Source organism: Dermochelys coriacea, chromosome 24, assembly GCF_009764565.3.
Source record: "Dermochelys coriacea isolate rDerCor1 chromosome 24, rDerCor1.pri.v4, whole genome shotgun sequence".
Lineage (NCBI taxonomy): Eukaryota > Metazoa > Chordata > Testudines > Dermochelyidae > Dermochelys > Dermochelys coriacea.
In genome coordinates, this window is record NC_050091.1 from 14,524,994 (window position 1) to 14,547,463 (window position 22,470).

The following is a 22,470-nucleotide window of genomic DNA, read 5'->3' on the forward strand; positions in this document are numbered from 1 at the left end:
GCTGCAGTGTGGGGATCCCAGGTGCTGGGAGTAGGATATCAGCCCCGAATGTTCAGAAATTGCAAGTCAGACCCAAAAAATCATGAGATTTTTTTCCCAAAACCCACAAGTTTGGGCCAAAAATCATGAGATATTTTTGAAAAGTTGACATTGTGGGTTTTGGTGTTCTGGTTTCTGAACTCCCCCTGCCCCGGAGTGTGTGTGTCAGAGACAATGTGCCCAGCTCTCCCTGATGTACAGAGTAGGTAACTCTGGCTCTCATGGCTGCTGGGTAGAAAGGAGCTTCTAGCTTCTCCCCAGACCCCGACATGATAATTAATTAATTTTCTGTTCCTTGCCCAGCCCCACAGCTGTCCCTCCCCCAGACCAGCCATTAATTGCACACCCTCAGCCCCACATCGGCTCTGCCAGCCAAGTCCCACTGCTGCTCCTCCTGCAGCACTCGGGGGGGTCTTGTCCCCTCTCCCCCTCCCCTACCCAAACACTCCTCTGTCTCCTGAGGGGAGGGGGAAAGAGCTGCCTGTCTCCTGCAGCAGCTCTGATTGGCTGCCCTTCCTCAGGAGGTGGGGCAGGGGGTATTTCTGATGGAGCAACAGTGACACCTGCTGGCCAGTCTGGGTAACGTTTCCTTCATTAGCAGAGCAGTGACACCCGGTGGCTAATTAGGGTAATGCACAGAGTGTATTTCCTAGGTGGAACAGCAGGGACTGTGCATTGCATGTTACTGCTGCTTCATTAAGTAATAAAATCTGAAGTTAGAGCAGTTGCACTGGGAGCCAGGACTCCTGGTTACTATTGTGAGCTCGATGTCTGTAGCTGTTGTGTAATCTTGAGCAAGTCACTTTTTTTTCTCTGTGCTGCACTTTCCCCCTGTGAAAGGGGGAATCCTGCTCCTTTGAGGTCTGTAGCACAAATCCCGCCAGCTCCACTGGGATCAGTGCAGTGCCCAAGAGGGCTGACAGGGTTAATTTGTACGTAGAAAGCTCTGTGGTGAAAGGCTCAGGAGAGAAGAGTTCATTATTAGGCAGGAATTATGGGGCTGTGGGAGCAAGACAAACAGTTCACAAAACAGTGAGAAACTGTGTGTGAGGGGAGGGGACCTTAATTTTGTCTTATGAGTTAAGAACAAACCTGAGTACGCAACTGGGAGATTCTTCCTCTGAAACTTAGGCAGGTTTCTATGATTCCCAGACCAGCCTGGATTCTCTCCAAGGTCCGATCCTGACCTCATCCGCCAGGGATCCGAGCACTTTCCGGTCGGGCGTTAACCGAGGTGACTGACGTCTGTCACATGTGATTCGGTGCCTCTCATCCTCTTTTTGCGCTGTGTGTGCAGTGGGGTGGTTTGTTCTGGGAGGTGTCACAGGCTGGCCGGCCCTTTAAGGCAAGCCAAGCTCAGCCTGGCCTGTGAGCTGGCAGCTAGTCCCGCTGGTGGTGATAGGGCAATTTAATGATCATTAGTGACCCCAGCTGGGCCAGGGCCAGGAAAAGACGATACAAGGGAGGGGGAACCCAGTTAGGGGCAGACCCAGGAGGGAGGAGTGGGAGTCCTGGGGCCTGAAGTCCATGAGAGAGGCAGGTACCAGAGGGAGCTCTCTGCTGGCTTCTGCTGGAGGGCAAAGGGACTGAGTGAGGCCATAGCTCATTTACATATCAAATGTGGATGGTTTGGGGACATGGGGGTTAAATGTGGCTACGTTTTGTAGTTGGGCTGATACTCTGGAGAGTTCCCTCCTGGGAACCAGCTGGGCAAAGCCTGAACAGTGACTGGGTTCAGGGTCTACGTTCACCTGAAGACTCTGGTGCAGCCTCCCTGTCCTAGCTGCTGAAATCATCGTAAGAGGCGAGCCGCAGAACGGTGGAGCGGTGGCAGCGTCAGGTTTAAGGTCCAATGGACGTGTTCACGCACAGGTTTACACCCACTTCTGACATCATCAGAGCAGGATGGGGGTAGAGCCCCAGGGACCCTGATTCTCCTGCCCTCCTGCAGCCACAGACTGTGAGCCAGGGGCTGGCAGGCAGAACAAACTGGATCAGCCGCTCAGGGGCCAATTGGTCGGCGCTGTGACAGATGCGCCCTGAGACAGTAGATGGGGGAAGGTGTTGAACTGTAAACGTTTGTCCCAGCTCACCCCGTCCTTCCTCTTTCCTCTGTCAGCAAAGTTCTTCTGTTTAACCCTCTGTTTTTCCGTCCCCTCTGGGGAACAAGGTGCTTGTGAGTGGGTGCAGATTTGCCCAGCAAAGATGCCCAGAGGGGATACAGGTTCCTAGGTTACTGGGTGGGGGCTCGAGTCACAATGAGGAAACTGTAGAGAATCCCCTAAGGTAAAAACCTGACCCTTGTTGCTGGCAACGCTGCTACTTCAGGGTTTTGCTTCTTCTCTTCACAAATACTCTATGGATGCATTCCTCCCCCCTTGTTAAAGCCCCCAATTAGTGACACTCGGAGGGAAGAGCTCCTGTCTAGTCAGAGCAATGCCCTTAAACCATGGGCCTTTAGCAATGGCAAAATTCAGAGACACAGGCTCTTAGTCCAGATTAAATGTAAATTTATTATCATTGAAATATTAAATCATTTCTACAAGACAAGAGCGGCCCGTTCTGGGTATGTGAAAGGATAACAGAACCAGACCGCTAATCATTATGAAAACAAAAGCAACAAATGAATGGGTCATTGAGGGAAAGTAGAGGCTGACGCACTGGCTATACAAATGGCCAAACCAGCTGCAATGTATCGGAGATTCCAATTGCTCAAATGAATTGTTCAATCATTGGCTCTTAAAATAAACTACATAATAGGCTCACACTGAAAATACCAAATCAAGGAGCAACAGATGTACATAAACGCATCATCAAACACTAAAGCCTCTCTCCACACAAACTCCCCAGCCATGAATGGGAGCACAGCCCAGAGTATAAGTGACAGCTGCCACTTAGCTAGGTAATTGTTGCGCTAGGTGCTGTACAGACACAGAACAAAAGGATGGGCCCTGCCCCCGGGACATGACAATCTAAGTCTAGACCCAGCAGGCGGGTGCTCCAGGCAGACAGGGGAGCACAATGGAGCAGGGAGAAGGTTGGGATAACGCAATGGGCAGTGCTCCCAGAGCTCCAACCGCGAGCCATTGTCGAGTGATCTGGAGGCTCCACGGCAAGGGTGCGGCTGAAGGAGGTGTTTGCAGGAGGTCAGTCAGGAGGCTCTTGGGAGGTTACAGGCAGCTCCTCCCCATACAGGGGCAGCATGGGAGAAAGTACGAAAGCATCTGTGCTCAAAAGCTTGTTGCATTTGCCTTGGGTCCTGCAGTGACGAGGGAGGAATTGGCACTGGGGGGTCGTCACCCAAGTCATGTCAGGATTTAGGGTTTTTACGATTGTCTCTGAGTGAATTTACCCACACGCCCAATGTGCCGCCTGCCAAGCCTGCAATTTCAGGGCAGCGGGAACAAAGAAGTTGAAAATCTGTGGCTAAAACGAGTAATTGTTGGTGTCGCTCCCTGTCGTTTCCTAGTGAAGAGTTAGATGGGCTCTCCCCTGGCCCTGCTATTGGCTAGGGCCTGAAATAACCATTCCCTTTATTTAGGGCGTAAGGCACTGGGGACCCTGGGGAGCTTTATCCCCCTCTATTTGGCACTGGTGAGGCCACACCTGAAGTACTGTGTCCAGTTTTGGTCCCCCCACTACAGAAGGGATGTGGACAAATTGGAGAGACTCCAGCGGAGGGCAACGAAAATGATTAGGGGAGTTGGGGCACATGACTTGTGAGGAGAGGCTGAGGGAACTGGGGTTATTTAATCTGAAGAAGAGAAGAGTGAGGGGGGATTTGATAGCAGCCTTCAACTACCTGAAGGGGGGTTCCAAAGAGGATGGAGCTCGGCTGTTCTCAGTGGTGGCAGATGACAGAACAAGGAGCAATGGTCTCAAGTTGCAGTGGGGGAGGTCTAGGTTGGATATTAGGAAAAGCTTTTTCACTCGGAGGGTGGTGAAGCACTGGAATGGGTTACCTAGGGAGGTGGTGGAATCTCCTTCCTTAGAGGTTTTTAAGGTCAGGCTTGACAAAGCCCTGCTAGGATGATTTAGTTGAGGTTGGTCCTGCTTTGAGCAGGGGGTTGGACTAGATACCTCCTGAGGTCCCTTCCAACCCTGATATTCTATGATTATCACAACTTGGCCTCTTTTGCTGGTGAGTATACCCCAGAGCTGTATTCAACCCCTCAACCTGCTAGGTTCCCCTCTGCTCCCAGATCTGGGGAAGAGAACCCACGAGTCCTAACCCTAACCCGCATCCACTAAGGTGCATTGACAACCGAATTGAAATCGCAAGCTCTTGTTTTGGTCTGCCAAGAGCGTCCTGGCCCTGCCAGCGACTCTGGGAGAAGCCTGTGATCAGAGTCGATCTGCAGAGAGCCAGCCTAGTGCCAGGAGGGCGAGTTGGGCCTCAGGGAGCAGCTTGCTTTGTCTCGCTCTGGGATGGGGACGTGTGCCCAAGCTCTGGCGTCTAGGAAATCAAGTAATAGAATCATAGAAAATTAGGGTTGGAAAAGACCTCAGGAGGTCATCTGGTCCCACCCCCTACTCAAAGCAAGACCAACACCAACTAAATCATCCCAGCCAGGACTGTGTCAAGCCGGGCCTTAAAAACCTCTAAGGATGGAGATTCCACCACCTCCCTAGGTAACCCATTCCAGTGCTTCACCACCCTCCTAGGGAAATAGTGTTTCCTAATATCCAACCTAGACCTCCCTCACTGCAACTTGAGACCATTGCTCCCTCAGCCTCTCCTCATAAGTCATGTGCCCCAACCCCCTAATAATTTTCATTGCCCTCTGCTGGACTCTCTCTAATTTGTCCACATCCTTTCTGTAGTGGGGGGCCCAAAATTAGACGCAATACTCCACGTGTGGCCTCACCAGTGCCGAATAGAGGGGAATAATCACTTCCCTCGATCTGCTGGCAGTGCTCCTACTAATGCAACCCAATATGGTGTTTGCCTTCTTGGCAACAGGGGCACACCATAGAACACAATCTCATAATTTCATATGCACTGAAGATATACATATTTAGATCGAACAGTGACTTTCAGCAGATCATAATCTTTTCCCTGACACCTCACATGGCATGCTTTGTATTCAATATCACCGTTATATACAGATGAGGAATATGGGGGTCACAAGAGCCCCCCAAGGTATAGAATGTCACATTGGGTTTGATTCCTGGGCCCTCCCTCAGGTTTCCCTTTTCCTGCTGGTACTGGTTTAATTTCAATTCTATTCTGTTACAATCACATAGTTATTAAAATGAGTGATGACAGTCCCACAGCCCAGCTGGTCAGGACAGCCGCAGGGAGGCTGGAATCTACAGTGAGCGGCAAGGGTGCCCTTGTGTGATTTGAGAAAAACAACCTCCCCCTGTCGCTCGTTGTCTCTACTGCTGCCATTCCAGCTTCAGGTGTTCACACTGTACTCCGGTGCGGTGGGGAATACAAGGTCTGGGTCAGTTCTTGCTGCTGCCCATTAGATAATAATTCCTGAAATGGACAGAAGAGAGAATGACATAAAGGGAAAAACTAAATGAAATGAAAATGTCAATCCATTTCGGCAAAGCAAAAGTCCAAGTTAAGTCAAACAAGGCCACAAAATAACAATGAAATTAAAACAATCCAAAGGTGTCAATGCAGGACACTGGATTCAGAGTCCAGAGTGCTGCCCGTGAGGCCATGGGATTGCTCTGTCCCACCGAAAACCTGTGAGAAGCAGATCTGAGTTGGGAGAATTTTGTGTTTTAGTCACTGATTCGTTCTGTTTTTCTGTCTTGCTCTGTCTCTCTCTTGGCCCCTCTGTATTTCTCTCCCCCTGATTTCCCCTCTTGCTCTCCCCGCCTCCTCGTGTCAGGCACTCACCCCCCAGCACTCAGGTACAGCCTGATTTTTTGAGGGGGACATTGGTACAATTTCTAGAACAGAGTTGATCAAAATTGTCATGAAAGAAAATTGTGATATTGCTGACAATTTTTCAGAAAAATAATTTTAAAAAGTCTGTTCTTCAAAACAAACAAAAAGCTTTTCATTCTTAAACGAGTCAACGTCTCTGTGGAGACAATGATCTGATCAGGCACTTGAGCATGGGATTCACAAAGGTATTTAGGCAACTAACTACCATGGATTTCAATGGAGGCTAAGTGCCTAAATCCCTTTGTGAATCCCACCCAGAGTAACCTGCCAGTTCAACACGTACTGCTCCTTTGAACGTAGGCTGACAACCATTGAATTATATAGTGAATCATTTTGGCCTAAGGTGTCAGAAGAGACTGCTGGATTTAGCTGACACTTGCTTTGTTCATGTCAAGGGGGATGTTGGCCCCTTACTGAAACATGGTGGGGTTGTTTGGTTGGCTCTCTCCCAATACCGAGAGAAATGGGAAGTGCCGAAAAAGGGTCTGCATCCTGAGATGGACAGATCCCCAGGGTCACTGGGGAGAGGCCAGCACTCCCTTGGAAAAAAGTGTGAGGCATGCAAGATCTGTCCAGCAATCCTGAGAGATTTGGTCCCTGTGTGCTGGCCTGTGCAGGATTCACCTCAGGGAGACATTCCTAGGGTGGGGTGGGGGTGAATACTGGGTTGTGAGGGTGGCCAGAGAGTCTGTGCATTGGAAGGGACGGATCAGCCCAAATCCTGAAGGAAGCAGGAAGGATCCATCCGGATCATGGGGCATTTATGTTACCAGTGGACTCGTTCCAGCTCCGCAAACAGCATGAGTCAGTCCTCAGCAGGGAGACGCCCAGTTGGTGCTGCAAGCAGGGTGGATTTCTGAGCTCAGGAAAGTGAAACTAACCCAGTAACAGTGTCCAGAGGGAGCCATGGCCGCAGAGAACCCTGTGGACCGTCTCCAGGATGAAGCTAGCTGCCCTATCTGTGGGAAGTATTTTAAAGACCCAGTGGTTATAGACTGTGGGCACAGTTTCTGCCGAGCCTGCATCAGCCAGTGCTGGGAGGGTCTGGATACAAGCTTCTCCTGTCCTCAGTGCAGAGAAACCATTCAGCAGAGAAACCTGAGGCCGAACCGGCCCCTGGCGAATGTCCTAGAACTAGCCAAACGGCTGAGTCTACAGGCGATGAAGGTTGCAGGAGGGGAGAGAGCGTGTGGTGAGCACCGGGAGCCTCTCAAACTGTTCTGTGAAGAGGACCAAACCCCGATCTGCGTGGTGTGTGACAGATCCCGGGCTCACAGAGTTCACACGGTAGTTCCCATAGAGGAGGCTGCCCAAGAGTACAAGGTAGGGAAGCACTGGCCGGTCTAAATCATTCTAACTGAATTTTAATGACAGGGTAATTTCAACCCAATTTACGGGTCAGACTCAATCTCTCTCCCTGACAGCCTTTGCTGTAACTGCACCCTTATGCGCTGTAAAGCCAAGATGCTGGATGTGGGCGACGTTTCTCTGACACCATTTCCAAATCACTTCCTGCTGGGGAAATAAGGCAACTTTCCCCTCAAATGAACCGGCGAAAGGATCCGAGAGGTTTAAGTCGCAGAAGCTGCAGGCCGATCTCCGTCAGCATGTTGTCCTCAGATCAGAGCAGGGGAAGTTACAAGCTGCTGTTTTTATAACTGATGTGTATTGTCGTCTGTATTATCGCTGTTCTTTGCGTCCCAACAGCCCCTCCACACCCCAAACAAGACCTGACCTTGACTGCGCTGGGCCCTGCACAAAACACAGTGAGGGACAATCCCTGCCCTGAGCAGTTTAAAGCTTAACCAGACAAGACAGACAAAGAATAGGAGGGGAAACAGAGGCAGGGACTTGCCCAGGTCACCGGCAGAGCTGTGAACAGAACCCAGCTTTCCTTAGGCCCAAACCAGGGCCCTAATCACAAGGCCGCGCTGCGTCCCCAGCAGCGCTAAGCAGTGACAAAGTGCAGGCATTAAGAGGGAAAAAGACTCCTTGCTAAAGGCCCCAGGGAGATGGAGTTTCCCACTGGGATTCTACATCCCCATGTTGCCCCATGAGTGATTTCACTCAGATGCCGACCGTTCTAGAGATCGCAGTGCTAAACGTTGTGTGGACCCCAAGTAACTGGCATTCAGACAGAAAAGGGGGCCAGACAGCAAAGGTCCATGTCAAATACTTCTGGGATTAAACCTGTGTGCACCAAACTAACCCCTGTGTGGAGCTGACCTGTGTCAGCCTGAACTAGTTTATTGTGTACGTGGGTAGTCCCGCAATGCAGCCTTTTGAAATCGCCCAGAACCCACAGCTTCCGCTTGCTACGGTAGGAACTATGGGGAAACTCCCCAGAGGCCATGGCGAACGAAAGGGTTTGGGACATCATAGACCAACTTTTCATAACACAAATCGCCACGGCCAGTAGGCTTTGCCCTAGTGCTTAGACCAGTCCAATCCCCAGGGGTTCAGGACTGAAATTCAGTGGGAGCTGGGCTCCTTTGAGCATCCCAGACCATATTTCTAACCCTGGTGGCTTCTGGGGTTTGTATCACACGTTGTTAGTTAAACTGTCTTAAAAAATTGATTTTTGATTCACCGCCCTGTGACTCCAGCTTTCTCCACTGGTTTAAGTCAGGCCAAATAATTCTAAACTGCCCAAATATAAAACACTCCCAGTCTCCATGAATGAGAATTCATTTCCTTGGTGTCCCTGATGTCATAAACCTAGTAAGGCCATGTAGTGAGGTTGAGACTCACTGGCACAGCACCTCCTGCTGGTCATTTTGGGAATTCGCCCTTGTCCAGCACAGAGCACCCTCTGCAGGCCAGTGGCTCACCTGCCTCAAGATCCCCATGTCCCTGCTGGACCCTAGTGCCCCTTTACCTCAGGGTTCTGCCCCAGCAGTAACCCACAGCCTGAGTCTCCCCTCCCAGGGGAACCCCCAACCCTCTAAACCCACCTTGCCTCAGTGGCTACTGCCAGTCACCATCTAGCCCCCACTCACTGGGGCAGACTGCAGTCTGTAATAGCCACTCATCATTGGCAATGGGGTAGGACCAGCTGCCTCTGCCTATCCCCGGACTGCCCCTCTGCATCCCCAGTACCTCTGTAGGCCTTGCACAAGGCCTGCAGTCTGGGAAGTTACAGAGCTGGAGCAAGACTGCCTCAGTGCTGGCTCACCTCCGTTTTATAGGGCCAGATGTGGCCTGATTGGGGCATGGTCTCAGCTGTGGCTGCTTCCCCAATCAGCCTAGCCTCTCACAGGAGCGGGGTGACTGCCCCGCTACAGGCCGACAGCCACCGAGAGAGCATTGGGTGGAAAAACACCCACTACACACATGCATGCACGCTCGCTCTCAACCCTCAGAATGGAACCAGCCAACTTATTTCGGTTTCTCCAGGGAAAGATTCGGGCCCATTTGGAGACTCTGAGGGAAGAGAGAGAGAAGCTGCTGGGATTTAAAATGACTGGCGAGGGGAAAAGCCAGGAGTACCTGGTAGGTGCCTGCTGCTATTAACCCCGCAGGGACTTGCGATGGGAGGTGTGTTTGTAGGCATATTGCTCTGTGGCCTTGGGGAATGCGGGCTAGTGTGTGTTGCTCCATGACCATGGATTGCTGTTAGATTCGTGTGTGTGCACTCGCACTCACACACACACACATACACAGTGCCTGAGAAGTCCTTTCCCAGGATCAGGACCGTCTCATATGCTACAGACTCTAAGCTCCCATTCCAAATTAATGAGTTAACTTTCTAGCCCTTGTGGCTTTCATAAATCTTCCCCCCCGCAGCTGAACTGACTAGACCCCAGGCAGCCTCTCTGCTGCCTGCAGGCGTTTCTCGTATTGTTGAATTGTTTCATTCTTTTTTATTCCCTGGAATCTCTGTTAATGTAGGGCTGAGTCCTGCCTCCTGCTCTGGATCAGGACTGACGTAGGCCTCTGATAACACACTGTCCTGCCCATGTCAGACATAGGTGCAGGAAGTAGGGGTGCAGAGAGTGCTGCAGCGCCCCCAGGCTTTGCGCCCCACACCAGGGTCCCAGCCACCAGCCCGAGCCCGGGGGCCCCGCTGCCACCCGGGGCCCTAGCCGCTGGCCCCGTGCTTGGAGCTCCGCAGCCGCCCCCAGCTGTGGCACCAGCCTGGGGCAGTGAGGGGCACGAACAGGGACAAGGGGGGTGCAGCTCAACACCCCCACTCTAGAAATTGTTCCAGCGCCACTGATGTCAGAGATGGAAATATCTCATTAAGAGATATTAGGAACAAATGGGAAGTGTTAGAAAATCCTCTCCTTAGTAACTGCAGTGTTAGTGGTGTGTCAGCTATCATAGAGTTGGTAAAGAAATTCTCTCTCCTGCACACTCAGCACTCTGTGAAAGGACCCTAGACTTCCTCTATGTCCCTTCCTTTTTTAAAAACACAGCTACAGACACAAACCGAGAGGCAGAAGATTGTGGCTGAATTTCAGCAACTGAGGAAGTTCCTGGAGGAACAAGAGCGACGTCTGCTGGCCCAGCTGGAAAACCTGGAAAAGGAGATTGGGAAGATACAGAATGAAAATATCACTAAACTCTCTGAGGGGATTTCCTGTCTCAGTGATCTGATTATTGAGATGGAGGGGAAGTGTCAGAAGCCAGCGAGTGAATTCCTGCAGGTGAGACTGAGTTAAAACTATCCCAAAGCCCAACACAACTCCTGAATCATGAGCACTGGTGTCCAGCAGTCAGAGATCACGGTGTAACTCAGTGTGCGCATTCATGAAATGTGAATTATTGTTGCTCTTGCAAGAGTTACAGATTCATTTATGTTAGAGATTACATTAAATCAGCCAATCCACGGCCCTGGGGCCAGGGCAGTGCCTCTTTTCCCCAGAGCTGCAAAATCCCTTTCCTTAGTACGCCAGAGTGCGCCATGAGGGACTGAGATTGTTTTCTCTTTCTCTCTTCTCTCTAGGATGTCAGACGCACCTTGAGCAGGTACGTGGCTCTCACTCACTCCCCATTGTGCTTCACAGTGCTGGGAAAGGGCTTGGAGACAATGTTAACAACTCATCTCCCCAAAGTTCTCCAGCAAAATGTGTGTGGCAGGGTCACATTTTGGATACAAGTCTCTGCGATGAACTTAATCCGGAGGTTCTACCCTTCTATACAAGACTCTGGAACTATCTAGCCAGTGGGAAAGACTGACCTAAAGGATTTCCTCGATATGATAAATCCCTGGGGACTGGCTGCCTCAGGATTCTGGGGGTAGAATATGGGCCTTTCACCTCTAGGGCATGGGGTATAATCATGCCCTGGTCAGCAGGAATCAAGATTCTTTCACACCCGAGGACCGTTTGGAGTTCTGTGTGGAACGAGCTGATATCCGTGGAGCTGAGGTCTCAGTCTACTGCCTGGACGAAAGATCCCATAACACTCAGTGCAAGAAATATGGGAACATACCAGTATTAGTGCATGGAGGCCAAGGAGAGAACTGGCCCTGGAGACTCGATTCCTCTTTTATCCTCAGATCTGCTCTCTGCAGGCCAGAGTTGAAGAATATTAACGGGGCCTTTGGCCTGAGCTGCCCCTGCTCCGAGGCTGGGAGAAGCAGAGGAATTCTAACTCCAGGTCCTTTAGAGCAGCAACTTCCACTAGAAAGGGATGATAACGAATCAGTAAATGAAATAGAATAATGTGAACTTCTCTCTTTCCAGGTGTGAGATTGGGAAGTTCCAGAAGCCAGTGGAGCTTTCTGCTGAGCTGGAAAAGAGATTCAGCGATTTCTCCCAGAAAAATGTTGCTCTACCTGAGACTATGAAGAAGTTCAAAGGTACCAAGAAGGAATCTAGAAGGAGAAATCAGAGTGTGTCTCTGGGACTGTGGGTGGAGTTAGCCAGTTGGTTCGTTATTACAGTGTGTATCTATTTAATAAAAAACAGAAAGTAGAGAAACTGAACCTATGTAGTAGGGACCCAGGCAACAGGATGTCTCCGTTTGATTCACTCGGTGAGCTTTGGTAAAATCATTCAGATGAAAATATAGCAAGATCTGGGTGCCTCAGTTTCTCTCTCCCAACTACAGGGCGGGTGAATCACTCCAGGACAGGAGCCTCTCGTGCTCAAGGAGTGTTCCTTGCTGGGTGGGTGGGAACAGAGTGGGGTTGCTGAGGGCAGGGTGGAGCAGGGATAGAGGGGTGTGACCAGGGGAAAGCTGTGCCTTTGATACTCTGCTCCTTGGCAACGCCACACAGCAGCCACTGAAACAGGGATGCCACTCGGGCTGGACCACAAGACTTCCCTAGCCTGTGCCAAAGTCTGCACCAGCCCCTGCAGCCACTGAATAGGGGAACCACAAGCTGCGTCCCCCATCACTTTACCAACACAGGGGTGAATCAGACCCATTGAGCCAACCCTCTCCCTGCCTCAGTTTCCACAGCTATAAAATAATTTTATTATTATTCATTTTTACATCTAAGGAGGACGAGGGCCCCACTGTGCTGAGCTCTGTACAGATACTGAGTAAATCGACCCAAAGAGCTTGCAATTCAGGGCCCTAAGCCTGCAAAATCTCATTAATGTCCAATGAGCCCAAGAGTATAAAGTTGCGTTCATAGAATCATAGACGATTAGGGTTGGAAGAGACCTCAGGAGGTCATCTAGTCCAACCCCCTGCTCAAAGCAGGACCAACCCCAACTAAATTATCCCAGCCAGGGCTTTGTCAAGCCAGGCCTTGAAAACCTGTAAGGATGGAGATTCCAGCACCTCCCTAGGTAACCCATTCCAGTGCTTCACCAGCCTCCTTGTGAAACAGTGTTTCCTAATATCCAACCTACTTGAGACCCCACTGCAACTTGAGACCATTGCTTCTTGTTCTGTCATGCTAAACTCTTTGCAGGGTCTGGGCCTAGGTTATGACAACATGCAAAAGGAGAATGAGACAACCCAACTGGGGTCTGGAGGATTAGTGAACAGGAAATCTATCTTCCACATAATATATCCTTGGGTGTTTTTGACGGTTAATGGATATTGGTTCAGTTGATTTGAGATGCCTGAATAAAAGAGAAAATAGAATGTTTCAGATTAGCTTTTATTAAAGATCTGGGAGTGTCTCTGTCTCTCCAAATTTTTCTCTCGTGTAATTAAAACATAGTTATGTCAGTTAAGAATGGGGATGTCACTATAAAGAGAACAGCATGAAATCTCATCTCTTTTATCCTTTCCCCCTCCAGACATGCTGCGCTCTGAACTGGAGGTAAAAAGAGGGAAACCCCTGGGATCAGACAGACCAGGTGAGATTTCACGTGGAGATTATCTTTAAATGAAGAGGAAAATCCCATGAAAACATTTTCATGAACTTGTAGCTCAAGTTCCCAATGAAACCAACCCTGCCCAACACTTCCCCTAAAACTAAAAATACAAACACGAAATACTGAAGAGATCCCAAGCAAATGTCAAACAAACAATCCTGGCTTTAGCCTGGGTGCTGAGTTCATGCCCATGCTGATGAAGAGAAATACTCTCTCACCTACACACAAAGGTCCTTAACGCTGATTCTGGCTTTTCCAGGCATATCCACATGCCTTTGAAATATTCAGTTGAGAGGGTTGCCACATTCCTCTCCTTTCCCCAGAGTGAGGGTGGGGCGCTCTCCCATTGCTCCTCACCAACATCCTACCTTTCTTTTCAGCAGGGCTGGGCTGAGCTCTCCCCTTTGAATTGCTCACTTCTCCCTCTGATGCTGGTACCTCCTGCCTTCTCTCTCGGCTGGGGAAGGAGCTACTCCTCCCAAGGCCACCTCCTCTTCAACACTCTCTGGCCTTGAGAGTTTCTTCTCTAATATCCCTTCCCTTCACTTCTCCCAGGCTAGTGAGAAGAGCTGCCAGGATGGGCTCAGCACACGCATCCCCCTGGGGTTTATATCTGTTGCCTCCCTCCTCTTACTCCCCTCCCTGCAACTTCAGGTTTTGACCTTCCTCTAATCCTGAGAGAGAAGCAGCCCCAGCAGGAAGATGCAGCCAGGAAACAGGGAGAGAGGCAGTTTCTGAAGCCACCATAGCAGCTCCAGCAGCCAGGGGGAGGAACTGCCTGGGCATCTCTGCTTGGCCTCATGCACTCAAGTACCAATTATCGACCCTGAGTTGCATCAGAGAAAATGAAGATTTTCTGGAGAGAAGCCAGCGTTTGGCACTGCAGGCATAGCATGCTGAAGAATCAGAGAGAGCAGTGCAGAATGGGGACGAAAACTGGCAGCATGTGACCTCCAGAAGAAGAAAGAAGAGAACCCAATGCAGATAGAGGTAAGGAAACATTTTCAGGCTGTCTGCACAGGTACTATGGCGGAGAATGATTTGGAAGAGTTATCAGAGGGAAGGGATCAGAAGGAAACCCCATCGAACAGAGGGCATGGGATGCATTGTCCTAGGGATGGGAGTTCTCTGACCACCACTCCCAAGAGGAGGAAACGGGTGGTGGTGGTTGGGGACTCCCTCCTAAGAGGGACGGAGTCATCCATCTGCCGTCCAGACTGGGAGACTCGAGCAGTGTGCTGCTTGCCTGGAGCTAGAATTCAGGATGTGACAAAGTGTCTGGCGAGACTGATCAAGCCCTCGGACCTCTACCCCTTCCTATTTCTCCACGTGGGCACCAATGATACTGCCAAGAATAACCTTGAGCGGGTCACTGCAGACTACATGGCTCTGGGAACAAGGATAAAGGAGTTTGAGGCGCAAGTCATGTTCTCGTCCATCTGCCCTGGAGAAGGAAAAGGCCTAGGTAGGGACTGTAGAATTGTGGAGATAAATGCATGATTATGCAGGTGGTGTTGGAGAGAGGGCTTTGGATTCTTTGACCATGGGATGTCATTCCAGGAAGAAGGATTGCTAGTAAGAGATGGGATCCATGTAACAAAGAGAGGGAAGAGCATCTTCTCAGGCAGGCTTGCTAACCTAGTTAGGAGGGCTTCAAACTAGGTTTGCCAGGGAATGGAGACCTAAGCCCAGAGGTAAGTGGGGAAGTGGGATACCGGGAGCAAGCACAAGGAGGAAGGTGCCACAGGGGAGGCCTCCTGATTCATCCTGAGAAAGCAGGGCAATCGGCTAGTTATCTTTGGTGCTTGTACATGAACACAAGAAACCTGGGAAACAAGCAGGGAGAACTGGAAGTCCTGGCACAGTCAAGGAATTATGACGTGATTAGAATAACAGAGACTTGGTGCGGTAACTCACGTGACTGGAGCACTGTCATGGATGGTATAAGCTGTTCAGGAAGGACAGGCTGGCCGAAAAGGTGGAGGAGTTGCATTGTATGTAAGAGAACGGTATGACTGCTCAGAGCTCCAGTATGAAACTGGAGAAAAGCCTGTTGAGAGTTTTTGGGTTAAGTTTAGAGGCGAGAGCAACAAGGGTGATGTTGCGGTGGGCATCTGCTATAGGCCACCAGACCAGGAGGTGGAGGTAGACGAGGTTTTCTTCGGACAACAACGGGAGTTTCCACATGACAGGCCCTGGTTCTCATGGGGGACTTCAGTCACCCTGACGTCTGCTGGGAGAGCAATACAGCAGTGCACAGACAATCCAGGAAGTTTCTGGAGAGTGTTGGGGACAACTTCCTGGTGCAAGTGCTGGAGGAACCAACTAGGGGCTGTGCTCTTCTTGACCTGCTGCTCACAAACACGGAAGAATTGGTAGGGGAAGGAGAAGTGGGTAGCAACCTGGGCAGTAGTGACCACGAGATGGTTGATTTCAGGATCCTCACAAAAGGAAGAAAGGAGAGCAGCAGAATATGGTCCCTGGACTTCAGAAAAGCAGACTTAGACTCCTACAGAGAACTGATGGGCAGGATCCCCTGGGAGGCTAATATGAGGGGGAAAGGTGTCCAGGAGAGCTGGCTGTATTTTAAAGAAGCCTTATTGAGGGTGCAGGAACAAACCATCCCGATGTGCAGAAAGAATAGCAAATATGACAGGCAACCAGCTTGGCTTAACAGAGAAGTCTTCAGTGAGCTTAAACACAAAAAGGAAGCTTACAAGAAGTGGAAACTTGGACAGATGACTAGGGAGGAGTATGAAAATATTGCTCGAGCATGCAGGGGTGTAATCAGGAAGGCCAAAGTACAACTGGAGTTGCAACTAGCAGGGAAGTGAAGGGTAACAAGAAGGGTTTCTACAGGTATGTTAGCAACAAGAAGAAGGTCAAGGAAAGTGTGGGACTCTTACTGAATGGGGGAGGCAACCTAGTGACAGAGGATGTCGACAAAGCTGATGTACTCAATGCTTTTTTTGCCTCAGACTTCACAGTCAAGGTCAGCTCCCAGACTGCTGCACTGGGAAACACAGTATTGGGAGGAGGTGAGCAGCCCCCTGTGGAGAAAGAGCAGGTTAAGGACTAATTAGAAAAGCTGGACATGCACAAGTCCATGGGATCTGATGCGCTGCATCCGAGGGTGCTGAGGGAGCTGGCTGATGTGATTGCAGAGCCATTGTCCATTATCTTTAAAAACTTGTGGTGATTGGGGGAGGTCCCGGATGACTGTAAAAAGGCTAATGTAGTGCCCATCTTTAAAAAAGGGAAGAAGGAGAACTCTGGGAACTACAGACCGGTCAGCCTCACCTCAGTCCCAGGAAAAATCATGGAGCAGGTCCTCAGGGAATCCATTTTGAAGCACTTGGAGGAGAGGAAAGTGATCAGGAACAGTCAGCATGGATTCACCAAGGGCAAGTCATGCCTGACCAACCTGATTGCCTTCTATGATGAGAGAACTGGCTCTGTGGATATGGGGAAAGCAGTGGATGTGATATATCTTGACTTTAGCAAACCTTTAGATACGGTCTCCCACAGTATTCTTGCCAGCAAGTTAAAAAAGTATGGATTGGATTAATGGACTATAAGATTGATAGAAAGCCAGCTAGATTGTCGGGCTCAACAGGTAGTGATCAATGGCTCAATGTCCAGTTGACAGCAAGTATCAAGCGAAGTGCCCCAGGGGTCGGTCCTAGAGTCGTTTTTGTTCAACATCTTCATTAATGATCTGGATGATAGTATGGATTGCACCCTCAGAAAGTTTGCAAATTACACTAAACTGGGGGGAGAGGTAGATACGCTGGTGGGTAGGGATATGGCCCACAGTGACCTAGAGAAACTGGAAGATTGGGTCAAAAGAAATCTGATGAGGTTCAACAAGGACAAGTGCAGAGTTCTGCACTTAGAACGGAAGAATCCCATGCACCGCTACAGGCTGGGGACTGACTGGCTAAGCGATGGTTCTGCAGAAAAGGACCTGGGGATTACAGTGGATGAGAAGCTGGATATAAGTCATCGGTGTGCCCTTGTTTCCAAGAAGGCTAATGGCATATTTGGGCGGCATGAGTAGGAGCATTGCCAGTAGATTGAGGGAAATGACTATTCCCCTCTATTCAGCACTGGTGAGGCCACATCTGGAGTATTGCTTCCAGTTTTGCACCCCCCACTACAGAAATGATGTGGACAAATTGGAGACAGTCCGGCAGAAGGCAACAAAAATTATTAGGGGGCTGGGGCACCTGATTTACGAGGAGAGGCTGAGGGAACTGGGATTATTTAGTCTGCAGAAGAGAAGAGTGCGGGGGATTTGATAGCAGCCTTCAACTACTTGAAGGGGGGTTCCAAGGAGGATGGAGCTTGGCTGTTCTCCGTGGTGGCAGATGACAGAACAAGGAGCAATGGTCTCAAGTTGCAGTGGGGAGGTCTAGGTTGGATATTAGGAAACACTATTTCACTAGGAGGGTGGTGAAGCACTGGAATGGGTTACCTAGGGAGGTGCTAGAATCTCCATCCTTACAGGTTTTTAAGGCCCAGCTTGACAGAGCCCTGGCTGGGATGATTTAGTTGGGGTTGGTCCTGCTTTGAGCAGGGGGTTGGACTAGATGACCTCCTGAGGTCTCTTCCAACCTAGATATTCTATGATTCTGTGATTCACTTAGGAGGGAGAGGCAGCTCCCCAAAATGGTGTTACAATTCAGAGACCATGTACCTAATCTCTTCCACCCTTTTCCCCTCCAGATTCTTTGCCATCTGAGCTAGAGCAGGGAAAGGGGGGATCTCTGGGTGCTCTGGTGGAGACTTTCCTTCGATTAACTGAAAATTCCCATGAAAACAACTCTCCCATGCACCACTAACCAGACTCTCTCATTGGCCAGCATCCGAACCTTCTTAATTGTGGCCTGGTCATTTGTACTGACATTGATGTGTCTGTCTAATATTACGTTCAGGGCGATCAGTAGAGAAATCTCTCTCCTCATGCCCCAGACAGGTCTATGAATAAGCACTAGATGTATGGGTTAAATCTCCCACCATGTAAGATGCTCCTTTTAGCCAATTATCTATATTCTCTTTCATGGCCCCATGCCATTCTAGGGTCCAATTCTTCAGTCCTTAGTTAAGTCAATCTCAGAGAAATTGAAGAGTTCTCCGACTGGTTTTTGAATGTTGTAATTCTTGATGTCTGATTTGTGTCCATTTATTCTTTTACGTAGAGACTGTCCAGTTTGACCAATGTACATGGCAGAGGGGCATTGCTGGCAGATGATGGCATAGATCACATTGGTAGATGTGCAGGTGAACGAGCTTCTGATCACTCGATTACAGACCTAAAAGTTGCAATTCTTCAACAAAAAGACTTCAAAAACAGACTCCAAGGAGAGACTGCTGAATTGGAATTAATTTGCAAATTGGATACAATTAACTTAGGTTTGAATAGAGACTGGGAGTGGATGGGTCATTACACAAAGTAAAACTATTTCCCCATGTTTATTTCCCACCCCCCCACTGTTCCTCAGACGTTCTTGTCAACTGCTGGAAATGGCCCACCTTGATTATCACTACAAAAGGTCCCGTTCCCCCCTTCCTGCTGGTAATAGCTCACCTTAAGTGATCACTCTTGTTACCGTGTGTATGGTAACACCCATTGTTTCATGTTCTCTATGTATAGAAATCTTCCCACTATATTTTCCACTGAATGCATCCGATGAAGTGAGCTGTAGCTCACGAAAGCTTATACTCAAGTAAATTTGTTAGTCTCTAAGGTGCCACAAGTCCTCCTTTTCTTTTTGTCTCTCTAATGCTGCCAGTTCCAGACCTCTCTTCTCTCTGGGCAGGGAAAGGGGCTGCCCCACCTAACGCCACTTCCTGCTCACTGGCCTGCATTCATTGGCTCCCTTTCCAGTGCTACGTTTTCGTCTCTGCTCCCTGGCCTGGGAGTGGAGGATGCATTTAGGGGAGGGAACTTCCCTCTGGGGTTCCAAGTTGGTACCTGCCTCCTCTGGACCCTCCTAATTAGAAGCTGCAGCCTCTATAACCAAAGTAGAAGGTACAGAAGTGGTTTCCATTATACAGGCTGAGGAACTGAAGTGACATATCAGGTCCCCAGGGCCGAGGCAGCTTCAGGGATCCTGGAATGTCCCAGCCAGAACAGGTCTGCTGGGGACGGTAAGACATGGTCCCAGACTCCTCCAGGGCTGAGCTCTGCTTTTGACGCTCTGATTCCCTCTCTCTCTCTCCAGCGAATGTGACTCTGGATCCAGATACGGCTCATCCCGAACTCGTCCTGTCTGAGGATCGGAAAAGTGTGAGATGGGGAGACACGTGGCAGGATCTGCCCGACAATCCTGAGAGATTTGACACTGATCCCTGTGTGCTGGGCTATGAAGGATTCACCTCAGGGATACATTCCTGGGAGGTGGAGGTGGGGGATGGATTGTTCTGGGCTGTGGGGGTGGCCAGAGAGTCTGTGAAGAGGAAGGAAGGGATCAGTTATAACCCGGAGGGTGGGATCTGGGCAGTGGAGCAGTGTTGGTGGGGTCAGTACCAGGCTCTCACCTCCCCTGTGACCCCCCTGCCCCTGAGCTGGGTCCCCAGGAGGATCCGGGTGTCACTGGACTATGAACGTGGGCAGGTGACATTTTTTGATGCTGATAACGAGACTCCGATCTTTACTTTCCCACCAGCATCTTTCAATGGGGAGAGAATCCGCCCCTGGCTCTCCGTGGGGTTGGAAACCCAGTTCAGGCTGTGTCCCTGAGACATAGGGGGAATAGTCCAGGGTGTATACTGAAATCAGCCTCTCTAGCCTCACACATACTAGTCTCCATGACCCTGGAGGCCACCAGTCTTCCTGAAGGCTTCTGGGGTTTCAGGTCCGGACTGTCAAACCACAGAGATCAGGGAGTGCTGGAAGCAGAAAAATCAATCTCATTGCCCCATGGATTGTACTGCCTGTTTGTCACTGTCCTCTGTGGTCCAGGAGGACTCTGGGGATCCTGGGTCACTGAGATATTGGGGGAGTGGCCCTCTGGGAATTAAAAAAAAATAAAATAAAGGGCTTCTCTAGCCACCATCATCCTAGTATCTATGACCCTGGAGGACTCTCAGTTGTCTAGCTGCCTGACTCATCTTTAAAAAGAAAAGGAGTACCCGTGGCACCTTAGAGACTAACAAATTTATTAGAGCATAAGCTTTCGTGAGCTACATGCATCCGATGAAGTGAGCTGTAGCTCACGAAAGCTTATGCTCTAATAAATTTGTTAGTCTCTAAGGTGCCACAAGTACTCCTTTTCTTTTTGATCTTAAACCGGTGTCTATTATGGACAATGATTTGCCCGGGGAGGGTTTCTCCAAATGCATCCGATGAAGTGAGCTGTAGCTCACGAAAGCTTATGCTCTAATAAATTTGTTAGTCTCTAAGGTGCCACAAGTACTCCTTTTCTTTTTGATCTTAAACCGGTGTCTATTATGGACAATGATTTGCCCGGGGAGGGTTTCTCCAAATGCATCCGATGAAGTGAGCTGTAGCTCACGAAAGCTTATGCTCTAATAAATTTGTTAGTCTCTAAGGTGCCACGGGTACTCCTTTTCTTTTTGCGAATACAGACTAACACGGCTGCTACTCTGAAACCTGACTCATCTTTATGACCCTGGAGGAATCCTGTCTACCCAACCCCCGATACCTCATCTCTGTGACACCTGGGAACTGCTCCCCCCACCCCCCCTGCAGCCCCAGGGATGGGAAGAGGGAGGGGTGAAGAGCCCATGGAGCTGCAGGAGGAGCAGATGGGCCCTGAGGGGCAGATGTGGGGGCGGGGTCAGAACGGGTGGAGGGACCGGAGGCCGAAGTGATGTGGGGGCTGGGGGCAGAATTAATAGCTGGGCAGGGGACAGGAAGCTGTGGAGGTGGCAGGGACGCAGAGTTAATTAATTAATTAGGGTTTGGGTCCTTGGGGGAAAGATGGAGGCTCCACACCAGCAGGGAGCCTGGGAGAAGGAGACCCAGTGACTGAAGCGTCTGACCTCCGTGCCCTCAGGAAAGGGGTGCTAGGGTGGGAAAGAGTTCGGGGTTTTCTGGAAGGGAAAAGAAAAATAAGGGGATAGCTCAGTGGGGGGGGGGGGGAGGGATAGCTCAGTGGTTTGAGCATTGCCCTGCTAAACCCGGGGTTCTGAGTTCAATCCTTGAGGGGGCCTTTTGGGATCTGGGGCAAAAATTGGGGATTGGTCCTGCTTTGAGCAGGGGTTGGACTAGATGCCTCCTGAGGTCCCTTCCCACCCCGAGATTCTACGATTCTAAGGGGGAGGTGGAGGGAGGCTGAAGTGAAGAGTGAAAGCAAAGCAATCGAGCTCAGCGGCAAGAGGTGAGAAGATAAACTCAGGGGAGAGAACTGGCAAGGTGAGGTGGAGTGACCTGTGATCAAGAACAGAGAAGACTGAGGGGAACACAGGGAAATAAACAGGGATGGAAAACAAGGGTCACAGAAAATGGGGTGTAAAACTGAATCAAACGAAAGAAAAGGGAGAAGGAAAGAGAATGAGAGAGGCAAGGGAGTTTTTTAAAATGTTACTGACAGTGAGACTGGTTATAGAACTTCCCTCTCAGCTCCTTTTAAGCCTGACTTTTACTTATTGTAAATGAAACATACTTATTCCTTGTTTATTTCCTTTTAATTTCCTAGCTGTAATTTTGGAAGGCGCTCATGGGCTTCCCCCCGGCCTTTTCCCCAATTGGTTATATTCGCTCCCTCTAGCCTCACACATCCCGGCCACAGGCTCCCCGTCCCCCAGTGCCCCTCAGTCCCGACCTGCAGCCCCCTGCTCGCCCAGCCACGGGCTCCCCGTCCCCCAGTGCCCCTCAGTCCCGACCCGCAGCCCCCTGCTCGCCCGGCCACGGGCTCCCCGTCCCCCAGTGCCCCTCAGTCCCGACCCGCAGCCCCCTGCTCGCCCGGCCACGGGCTCCCCGTCCCCCAGTGCCCCTCAATCCCGACCCGCAGCCCCCTGCTCGCCCGGCCACGGGCTCCCCGTCCCCCAGTGCCCCTCAGTCCCGACCCGCAGTCCCCTGCTCGCTCAGCCCCGGGCTCCCCATCCCCCAGCTCCTCTTGTGCCCCTCAGTCCTGACCCGCAGCCCCCCCCTTTTGCCATTGAGGTCACTGCTGTTTGTGTATCACTGAGCAACTGGGGGTTCCAGAAGCTGGCTCGGAACCGACACTTCAGGTCCTGGTCCCGGGTGTGGGTGGCTGAGCCATGGGCCAG

At 50.4% G+C, this 22,470-nt stretch overlaps 1 protein-coding gene across 3 annotated transcripts; it reads left to right on the top strand.

Annotated features, from left to right (window-relative positions):
- Positions 1 to 6,779: 6,779 nt before the first annotated feature.
- LOC119847745 (zinc finger protein RFP-like) lies at positions 6,780 to 20,786 on the top strand. Of its 3 annotated transcripts, XR_006276872.1 has the most exons (8): positions 6,781 to 7,270; positions 9,344 to 9,439; positions 10,366 to 10,596; positions 10,896 to 10,918; positions 11,638 to 11,753; positions 13,153 to 13,212; positions 19,458 to 20,489; positions 20,639 to 20,786. XR_006276872.1 is itself a non-coding variant. In XM_038382773.2 (7 exons), the coding sequence occupies exons 1-7, from the start codon at positions 6,854 to 6,856 to the stop codon at positions 19,973 to 19,975; spliced, it is 1,461 nt and encodes a 486-aa protein (XP_038238701.1). In that variant the 5' UTR covers positions 6,781 to 6,853; the 3' UTR covers positions 19,976 to 20,786. The 3 variants fall into 3 exon arrangements, 2 of the variants coding, with proteins under 2 accessions (XP_038238702.1, XP_038238701.1); XM_038382773.2 differs by having other exon boundaries at positions 19,458 to 20,786; XM_038382774.2 differs by lacking the exon at positions 9,344 to 9,439 and having other exon boundaries at positions 6,780 to 7,270; positions 19,458 to 20,786.
- The last annotated feature ends 1,684 nt before the right edge of the window (positions 20,787 to 22,470 follow it).